Here is a 10,674-nt window from a genome sequence, read left to right on the forward strand (position 1 = left end):
AAAAAAAATAAAGCTGTAATCGACTCACAATCACCCAATCAGAACTTGTCTTTCAACAATGGTAGGGAAAGGCCAACAAACAACAACCGAACCGACCGTGAGGTAAGAAGCTCGAATGCGGTGTGAAGCAGTGTCGCCTACCAAAATGCTTTCCGTCAGGTATCGCGCTATATGCTAGGCCCCCTGTAGGCCACTGTCTACTCATATATTGTCGCATCATTGTTTACAATTTTAGATATCTTTGTTTTCTTATTTTGTTTCTAAAGACAATACCTAGCCTTCTCCTCTTTATGTAAAACGATGAGTAAGTAATTGCAAGGCCTAGGCTATACTTATACAGTAATTTATTGATCGTTTTTTTGAGTTATAGAAATAATTTTTATGCTAGGCCCTAGACTACAGGCGGATAAAATATTCTGACAGCCGGCAATTTTTACCGGTTACCGGCTATTAACAACAACCCTGATATACTATAATATCAGTAAATAATAATAATACTACTATTAATAATATCTATACTATATACATACTGTATATATACTATAATACAATAATATAATTTGGGCCAGACCGTGCAATGCTACGCAGGGTCACTACTCCTGCTGTACACAGAGTCTGTTAACATATTGTAACATAATCAAAGAGTATAGAATTACAATTCTGTACTCATTGACATAATAGACAAATCTTGAAAATAGCGCTGATTTGTTGCAGTCTGATGAACTCCAAAACCAATCACGCACTCAGTGAGCTAGTTTGTTATAAGCTTTCAAGATTTGTATACTTATCGAAATGCAATACGATTTTGCAACAAAAAAATTGGGTTCCACCCTGTATTCAACCTGTTCACGGATAATAGCAGGCCTGGGAAAAAAAACATTTGTGCCTCTGACCATGATTGTTGTTGATAAAATGCCTCCCGCACCAAATTTTATATCTGTACACTATATAGCCCAACAACTTCAAAACAACTTAGCTTGGGGAAAGTTTTAATATACGTTCAAAATAACTAGCAAAAATAATATAATTTTGTTTATTTTCATTTTCCCACAATGTATACAGAACAAAACAAATCATTTTAAAACCATCATATTGTATAATCACACAGAGAACAAATGATTGACTTATATACTGTAAATATAACATAATGAAACAACACACTATGTTTAGTTAAAATATACAATCAGAATATATTTTTAGCAGTCTTCAGTTAAATAATCCCTTTACAGCTCATCCTAGGCTTTTGATATTGGAATCAATATCGCAAGTGATTGAGTGATATGTATGCGTGCCTGTAGTGTTTATAAAACAGATTGGATTGATATAAACTAGAACTTTTATAGAACTTTATTTTCAACAACATCAAACACATGTGTGTCCAAGATGGCTGTTTTATTTGAATAACGCCCTCAATATAGTAAGTTATTAACAATAGGGGGTGACAGACCAGGTTAGTATTTTATCAGAATGGTGATTATTCAATACTTGGAGTAGGCTATGTATTATACTTTCTTATCGGTGATTATTATGTTATAAACAAATGTATCAACAACATTATCCCTCCCCCCCACTTGACATGGATCGCAAATGTCACGGTTATGCCAATGGCTTCAGAGTGGCCTATATCCAAGATAGGTGTATTTGACAGCTGCTCTTGTTACAACTTATTGGAGTGTTAAAATTGTAGCATGAGATATATTTACTCACCCTCTTATACTGCAACCAAGGAAGCCATCATCATCAGCAACAAGCAGTACAGTCCTCTCTCTGTTTACTGATACCACTTCTTGTTTACCTTGTGATTGTGACCCATCTTGACTCCTGCAAAAAAAAAATGAAAAGCTTTAGCACTTTCAAAGTACTTTCTCCTTTTGGTTTGATATCAAATAAATCAAATTGTATATCAAGTATATGCTAATATCTTAAAGCTCTCTCCAGACTATCACATTTTATTTGACAAATGGTTGTATGCCATGATGTGCCTATCACGATGTGATGTCATCATCACCATATTTAGGTATAGTATGTCAAATAAATTGGACATGGCTTTATACACAGTAAGTATTGTTAAATTATATTTTCCTGATGCATCCATCAACACCTTTCCATTTTAATCCATTGCTTTCCTGTGTTGACTGAGCTTGATTTATGATTACCCTATAAAAACACCGTAAACACCTGTTGGCTGTTACAAATTACATACTTAGACAAAGGATACTTTATTAGTGGACACTTAGTTAAATACAAAGGATTCTATTTAGTAACAGAATGAAGCATTCTCCTGTATAAATCCTATAAATAAATCATACAATTGTGACTATATACTGTAATGTCATAATAAAAATAAACACCAGACAAAATGTAACTGATACTGGTATAGGCATTTATAATGCACCACTTCCTTGAGGTTAGAAAGCACTTCTTTTCCCTGGTCATTTGGCCTACATGCTTAAGTGTTGCTGCTGGTAATCAGTGCAGGAGCAGGCAATTCCACCATGCAGGTACCCATTTATACTTCTGGGCGAAATGCACAGCGAGGGATTGAAACACTGCCACTGAGGTTGGGAAACCAAATCGTTCCCGCTGTACCAAACCGCTTCTACCCGATTATCTATCCAGTGGCTTACCGTGGGGTGTCATGCGGTGTGCCTGGCATTTGGCCGATCTGGGCAAGGTATAGAGTTAATTTATAGGCAGATTTGATTGCAACGACGGCTTCTCCGTGAGTCACACTTTTCAGAGAGGTATCATTCACTTTTAGAATCCGCTCTCCTACTTTTAAGCCCTAGAAAAGAAACAATAATTAATCATTAATTCCTAAAAATTTGAAATTGGTGATGTCTAGAAGTTTTGAAACATGACTGTAAAGTATTCTAGCTTTTTTTAACGATCAGTTTATTATACTATCAAGTTTTTTTGTGACAAACTTGTTCGATTTTCCCATAGAGTATGAACATGATATGACACAGTAAGCAGATACCAGGTCATATTTTTTTACCTTGCTTTCTGCTTGACCTCCAGGGTCAATAGATGATATAAAAATTCCTGCATTCAAGTCTTTTCCACCACGAATGCAAAATCCTAAACTTTCACCAGGACGATTCTCAAGCTTGACCTTTCGAACTTTGACATTTTGGGGTGCTCTGTCACTTCCACTTGAACCTTGATTGCTCTTTGTAACAGGAGGGAGATCAGAAGTTGAAGTCATTCCAAGTAACACAACATGAGCGGTCTTGCTTCGTTTTCGTTCTTTTCTTTCCACCTCTTCTCCTTTCTTATCTTTCCTACCGGGAACTCGCTGAGCGGCTCTCTGCAGCTGGGCACCATCAAGACTCCCTTCCATTGACCTGGTTCTTCTTCGGTCCTTTTTTTCTCTTACGCTTGCATGTACCGTTCCTTTAGCAGGCTCCAGAACGGAACCATGTCTGAACGGCTTTTTATCCACTACTTTCTGTGGTGATTTCTTCTGTTTCTTTAGTAGATTTTCTTTAATTTTAGGCTGCAAAACATTCTTGTAGTAATCAAAATGAATGCAACATAAGCTATCGTAATCAGACAACAGATCATCTGGCACCATTGAGTGTAGCAATGTAAGAATTTGCATCTTCTCTGTAGTGTTAAGGATGACTTTAAGAGATGAGCAGAATCCAAAGATTGAGCGGTTTTCCTTAAAGGATTGAATAATGATTTTGAGTTGTTGGCATTCTGCAGGGGACAATAACTTATGCGATAATGAACGCAGCTTTACACTTGACAGTGACATGTCTATGTGAATCTCTTCCTTGACAACGACCTAGAGAAATAAAAACAAAAACTATTAACTATAAATAATAAACACAATAGATAATCAGTCGACGGTAGGCCTAATGTTCATTTGTCCAATTTGAATGAATGTTACTGAATGATTTGAATGTTATAGAAATGCAAAAAAAATCTATGTATGAGTATTCGCAATTATTTAAAAAAAATAATTTTTTAAGTTTATTATTTTCAAATTATAATCTTATATGCCAATTTCAAAACTTTCATTATTACGATGGATGGATACACAGTTAGTGTTTCAAAACTTCATGCATTTTCCTATTTTCACTCCATTCTTCACTAACAGTTGACATAATATTTATTTTAAAAGAACTTAGTAGGATAGCAGCTATAATTACAGTAGTCACAAAAGAATCTAGTGTATATTCTAATCTCCATTTGTCTGCCATCTGCACAATTTGTATAGATCATCCCTGAAACCTGTTTTCATAAATCCATTACTATTCTACCATCATGTTATCTCAAGTGCTTTTTACAGCTTTTTTGAAATTTAGTATTTATCTGGTTTCAATGTGCTGTGATTTATTATGTAATTTGAAGCAAAATTTAGTCTGCATTGACAAATTTAAAAAAACCTTGAATACACTTAATAACTGCTAAATATTATATTCAAGATTTTTACATTAGCTTAATAATTTATTATGCATTACAGCTAAGATGGACATGGTATTGTTGCTATGGCAATCAAAATGCAAGATGAGTACAATCACATTTGCCTCGAGGTGATACTTAATATTAAATTCTTTAGCATCATGAGGTTGCCATGGAAACTAAATGAACTAGAACTATTATCTCTCAAAAAACCTTATACTTTTAAATTAGAAATGTTATGCCACAGTAGCTAATACTTATCATTCACAATTCCAAATACTAACAACAGTTTTTGTCAAACTGAATGATTAATAAATTATACTTTCCATAATTTATAACTTGTAGTTAAAAATGACAAAACAAAGTAATGTATGCATCTTCTTGATGTATGGCAGTACATGAATTACAGAAGTGGCACCAGGATTTGCCTGATGGGGGAGGGGGTGTCTGATGTCTTTGACAGAGGGATGCCATTTCTCTAACATTGCTTAAAATTTCTTAGAAATGGTTCAGATGTACTTTCACCCCTGACAAATTTTGATCCAATCAGAATATTTGTTTAGCGGCTTTGCTTTCTAAATTTCAGTATACAGTAATATAATTAATCAATATACGTTTTGAACCAGAATATGCTGTAAATTCAAATGCATGTTGACAAAGTAAATAGAAGCAGATGGCAAAGTGTTAACCTGTACTAACAACACTACTGAGTAAATAAACCATACAAAAATGATATTGACTATAATTTCAGCAGTTTTAGGACTCTGAGTAGCCATGCTAGTCTGTAGAACACTCTCAGTAAATAGAAACAAAATATAAATGTACTTGTTTAAAATCAAATGAACAAACAGGATGTCCCTAAATAGATGCTAGTTAGTTCACTAAATTTAAACTATAGTGTCTATTTATGCCATTTAATTTGTTCATCGTTTTTACAACAGTACAAAATATGAGGGAGGGAGGGCTATATAAAAAATGTTGAACTCTATACTGTAGAAAATGATAAAAAAAATATGAACCTTTAAATCACAAATTTAACCAGACAAGTCTCATTGAATCCAGTGTTATACTCCCAAAGGAATGTATATTCAGACACTGATATAATAGTCCTTTGGGTGTATACGGTATCATTGCCAGCAGGTTTCTAAAACCATTGGATTGTAAATTATTCCATTGTTGAAAATAAATGGTAAAACACCTAAAGAATAAGTGTAGCAGAATCTATAACAATGAAGGGAGGCAAGTCATGCTTGGCTGTTGTTTGTGGTGGCTCAAACATAATGTCATTGTCATACCATTACCAGGGAGTTGTTAATTGACAGTTCCCAGATCATACTGTCTGTCGCTAGAAAAAACAATTGAAAAATGTTCATATCCTTCAAAACATTGCTGTCCTGATAATTAGCAATATTATCAATTTTATGGTTACTGTAAAACTATCAATTTATAATTTGAATACAAAATGTAATTACATGTACCTGTATTATGATTTTTCACTCAGCACTTTTTTGTTTTTGGTGAATTGGGAAAATAAGCATCTGGTGGTTTCCCAGACCTAACTGATCAGCAATTTGTGAATTTTTATGACCTAACTGGGACTTCATGGAACCTTCATTTCAACAGTCAATCAAGTCTGAAATTCGAAAAAAGGTAAAGGATCTAATCATAAATTACTAAACTAAATAGAAAGATTAATGAAGAAAATGAATATTTATCAATATAAATAAGATGATAGTGCTTAGTAGAACAGCAAAATTCACCCTCAAATGAAAACATAATACTCAAACATAATATCCATGCATGGTAAAGTACTCCACCCAGCTTGGTTTACTCATCACAAAAAAATCAATAATTTTAAAATACATGTTTACATTGCAAATGCCCTAACAATAGGCTTTCTTATTCTATTTAAAAAACTATTTTCGTAGAAGCATGGTAGTAGAACTAGGTAGAGTAGGTAGCCTTCTCGTACCTAGCCTAGGCCCTAGCCTAAAACCTAGATTGTCCGTTCCAAAAAAAAAAATGGATAAAATGTTTTCTTTTTCTAATCCAGGCCAATAAAACGACCAAAGGACAACACGAATTAGTCGCTTCATTCAATGTTCAACGAAGCTATATCATCTTGACAGTACAATGCAATCTACATAACAATGCAATGAATGGAATTTGAGTTTGAATTTTAAGCGATCCCGTATGCCAGCTCCGAGCCATCCTTGTCTTGTGTACAAGCTCAGTGAAGCTTACAGCTTACGATCTGGGGCCTTCAACAAAATCGAAAATCTCTTCAAAATAAAACACTACAAACCATTATAGGTTCTGGCTATCGCTTCTATATGATCAGTAAAATATTGTTAATTACTTATTTTATCTAGTCTATGAGAAACTAAATATAGTAGATATAAAAAGATTACCTCTTTCCTGTTCTACATGGCGTTGATAAGGACGCACTTGTTTACTGTCTCACGAAGCCTAAGCTTCAACGTATAATTCTGATTGGCTGTTTTGCGAGACGCATTTTCTGATTGGTCCATGTATCGCCCAATAAATTTAGGAATGCAATAGGGCAGTCAAAACTTTTAAAGTAGGACCACCTCCTCTCCAACACCCCAAAATTATGATATAATAAATATTTTTAAAAATTGTTTTCAATGTGTATTAATTTCCGTTATGGATTTCGTTTCAAATCAGGGTGATTTTTTTTTCTTTCATAAACGGGGTTATGAAATCAGTGTAGGATGAGGTACAGACAACTGATAGATTGATAGGCGTAGAGCACCTCACCGATTCGAAGCGTTTTAACAGGATTAAAGTACAAACTTTAAATATTGCATAATGAGTAGGCCTATAAATTATTAATTATTATTCATAATTTACATTCAGCTCCAATCATACATTTTCTGCAAAATGAATGAAGACCTTACAAGGTAGCCTTGAATGAACACATAATAAAAGGACATAATGTATGGATACATATTACGTCATAGACACACAGGATTGTTTAAAATAAAATATGTTTGAAGGGATATAGGTCTATTTTACCACGCCATATGTTAACGTGTCTATTTAAGCGACACATTTATTGTTGATAGGAACCATACATCGCTTGATGAAGTACTTATGTGCATTGAATGTACACACGAAGTACCTACAACAAATAAAAAGAACATATTGCATAAATAGAAACAATATGGTTAATGCTTATAACTCCAACAGTGAAAAGATTTTAACCCCAAAGACACTATATAAATCAAAACAGCTCTTACTTTGATCATACTTTTCGTCCTGATCCCAACAACATGGAGTTGTTACTGATATTCTTCAGCATATCAGTTATAAATAACTGTGTTTTTTCTCAAGAATACGAAGACGATTCAAAATATAACCCACCCCAGGTAAACGGATGTCAATACAGAAAAGCTTTCTACACGCCTCGTCAGAATGTACACAGATTAGAGTCTTGTCTTGACGACTGCAGATGTGACCTAAATGAGCAAAGACAATACGAGATAATTTGCCAGAACCAAAGGGTGTGTCCCTTTGAGGATAGTCGGTGTGAGGAAGCGACAATTGACGAATGCGGCTGTAGATCTTGTAAAATAGGTAAGTATATGCTGGGAAGCTATATTTTATTTGTCTAATATATAATTTAAGGTACAAATCAACAACAATAGGCCTAATGCAATTTAAACAAAATGATACTCATGTTGTAGAAAACACATGAAAATATGTTTTTACAACTTAAACGAAGGACTAAATTCTCGTCGTTTGTCTTTGTAACGCTAAGTTTAGCCTTAGTATAATGTAAAGCCGGACACTTGCTCTGTCGTACGACGGTCATACGACCGCCGGCCGACGAATTTAAGTCCGTTCCCTGTGAGCATTAGACGACGCGAAGCCGTCTGCTGATGGTCAGGGAGAGTCTGAACGGATCGTCATTAATAGCGATTGCACGCGTGCCATGGCGATGGCGTTGCGTTCTCCATAGAATCGCGTCAGCCGGCCGTCGGGCGCAGTGAGTGCCCGACTTGTAGGCTAAGTTAAGTCACGATCCAGTGTTAGAAGCAACAAATAGACCTACAGTACGTAACAACTCTCTTATTTTGCAGAATACGACAGCTACGTTATTTTCAAAACTAAAGATGACTACAAGTACGTTTTTTACCCAGTACCACTGAATACGGAAGGCGGGATCCTATTGAACTTAAAGGTGACAACCAACAGAGATGCGTACATCGGCTTATCACCGCAGCCGATGGACTCGAAACCTATGTACGAGATCGGCGTTGGTATCCATGGCAACCGTGTCTCTGTCATTCGCCGTTGCAAGCAATGTAATTCGGAGAAGATGAGAGTGACGAAAGGTAAATAATGGACAATGAGAGTAGTAAACCAGTGTGCATGCAGGCTCGTAACAAATGTTGTTCGAATGAGAACCAGTTGGTCTGGTGGTGGGGTACCGTTCATGGGTAGAACTATTTTGTGGGCTCTGGGCATAAGCCCTTTGGAGCTGAAGCATTCATAGTCTGTTAGCCTGTTAATGATGACTCATCGTCATTTTTTGGTGCAAGGGGAAGGCGTAGTTAAGTTTATATTGGTGGGGGGTTGTTAAAAAAAGGGGAACTTGGCTAGAGACGGGCCTGACCAGTGGGGAAATCTGTATCAATAAATGCTACCCATAATGTTCTTAACCGTTCTGAGATCAGCAAGTGGTTGTCATTGACTCTCTGAATAGTTGAAAAGCTTCAACTGTACAAAACAAAACAACAACAAAAAATGTAACCTAAAATGTTTAATCAAACAATATTATTAGTGTTGTATATCGATCGATATAATTTTACCATTTACTTATGCAAATAAAAAATAATAGTTTCTGACCTTTTTTGTATCTATTGCTCATCTTTTCTTTCCCTTTCCTTTTTGGTGTTTCCTTCTCTTTTCTTTCTTATTTTTTCCTTGGTAATTCTATCCCTTTTCCTTATATTTCCTTAAATTGTTAAAACAATTTTAATTGTTAAAATTAAAATTACGCATTCCCGTGCTTAGAATAACTCAATGTAAATTGTATTTACAGTATGGTGGCATGTGGTATCAAAAATTGTTGTAAGCAATAGATCTTTTCGCTAAGCCCCCCCCCCCACCTTGTATGTTGTTGTTAAAGTTCCACAAACTTACTTCTTTACTTCAAGGTACGTCAGCCCAAAGTTACCTATTTGTGTTTTCCAAGTGCCATCCAGCCAGATTGTATTCTTTCACTGATCACTTTTTTTTTTTTTTTGGCATTTTCCAAATCCCTGGTTTGACTCAGGTTACACAAAACAATAACATAAATGTACGTAAACACAAGCATTTGTGGGACAAGGCGTGTGACACAAGTCATTCTGATTTTTACCTTCACAGGTGTGTTGAAGAATAAGGTAACAGAACTTTGGCTGTCATTTGTAGACGGTAAACTTTCTGTTGGTGAGAGTGGACAACCAAGCTTCATTAGTTTTACAGATCCTAATCCAATTGATGTCAGGTACCTCGCTATGGCAACCGGATATGGTAGTAAAGGATTGTGGGAAATTGCTGAATTGGGTAAATTATGTATTTACGTACAGACATACTACACTTTTTTTTTATAAAAACATATTTTATTGCCTAAAAAAAACCCACCTAAAATTGCTTTAAAAAAATAAATTGAGGCTAAAGTAAAATAATATCAATGAGAATTTTTATTTAAAATAAAAATAGAAAAACCAATAAATAAATTTTTTTTAAACAGTAAAATTATTTTGGTCTATATCTCTGTACTGTACCTTGTGCAGTACGGTAAGTACTCTTTACAGTAATATACTACTGTACAATAATTATTGTTTATCTTTCAAAAGTGTGTAAGACCATTTTGAGCTTGAAATTGGCAGAAAAATGAACACCGGTCGGGAAAGACTTTCACTGGTTTTTATTTAAAAATTGTAAAGGTATACACAAGGCTTATACAGTACCGGTATACATCTTCAAAAGTATGGTATTACAGCTGCACTGTAAATATGGAATGAAATATATAACAGGCATTTACGGTATTCTTTTAAAAGGCAATGCTTAAGTATACATTTAAAAGTTCTGCGTTAATAACGTCATAATCGACATAATACCATTTCTAAATAAATTTTGTAACTATTTAAAAACATTTCTTTTGCAGATTATAAGGCAACTAGTTCGAAACATATATTAACAGGTAAGTACTAGACCTATACCAACTACTACTAAAATATTTATAAG

General features: G+C 34.7%; 2 protein-coding genes across 4 annotated transcripts in view; one reads left to right on the plus strand and one right to left on the minus strand.

Moving 5' to 3' along the window:
* LOC117107853 overlaps positions 1-7,697 on the minus strand; it is a 16,041-nt gene extending 8,344 nt beyond the window's left edge. The window contains exons 1-5 of one of the 3 annotated variants that reach the window (XM_033249653.1): positions 7,677-7,697; positions 5,892-6,046; positions 2,999-3,793; positions 2,628-2,785; positions 1,708-1,821 (exon numbers count right to left, since the gene is read on the minus strand). In XM_033249653.1, the coding sequence (XP_033105544.1) occupies positions 1,708-1,821; positions 2,628-2,785; positions 2,999-3,763 (1,037 nt within the window). In that variant the 5' untranslated portion in view covers positions 3,764-3,793; positions 5,892-6,046; positions 7,677-7,697. Of the gene's footprint in view, positions 1-1,707; positions 1,822-2,627; positions 2,786-2,998; positions 3,794-5,891; positions 6,047-6,824; positions 6,912-7,676 lie in introns of those variants that run through there. The other 2 variants (XM_033249652.1, XM_033249654.1) reach the window with 2 other exon arrangements.
* Positions 7,682-10,674, plus strand: part of LOC117107852 — a 6,953-nt gene continuing 3,960 nt past the window's right edge. The window contains exons 1-4 of the mRNA XM_033249651.1: positions 7,682-8,013; positions 8,520-8,774; positions 9,811-9,990; positions 10,595-10,630. Of these exons, the coding sequence (XP_033105542.1) occupies positions 7,710-8,013; positions 8,520-8,774; positions 9,811-9,990; positions 10,595-10,630 (775 nt within the window). The 5' untranslated portion in view covers positions 7,682-7,709. The remainder of the gene's footprint in view (positions 8,014-8,519; positions 8,775-9,810; positions 9,991-10,594; positions 10,631-10,674) is intronic.

Source organism: Anneissia japonica, unplaced genomic scaffold, assembly GCF_011630105.1.
Source record: "Anneissia japonica isolate Jap-2015-1 unplaced genomic scaffold, ASM1163010v1 scaffold288060_len1141017_cov207, whole genome shotgun sequence".
NCBI lineage: Eukaryota > Metazoa > Echinodermata > Crinoidea > Comatulida > Comatulidae > Anneissia > Anneissia japonica.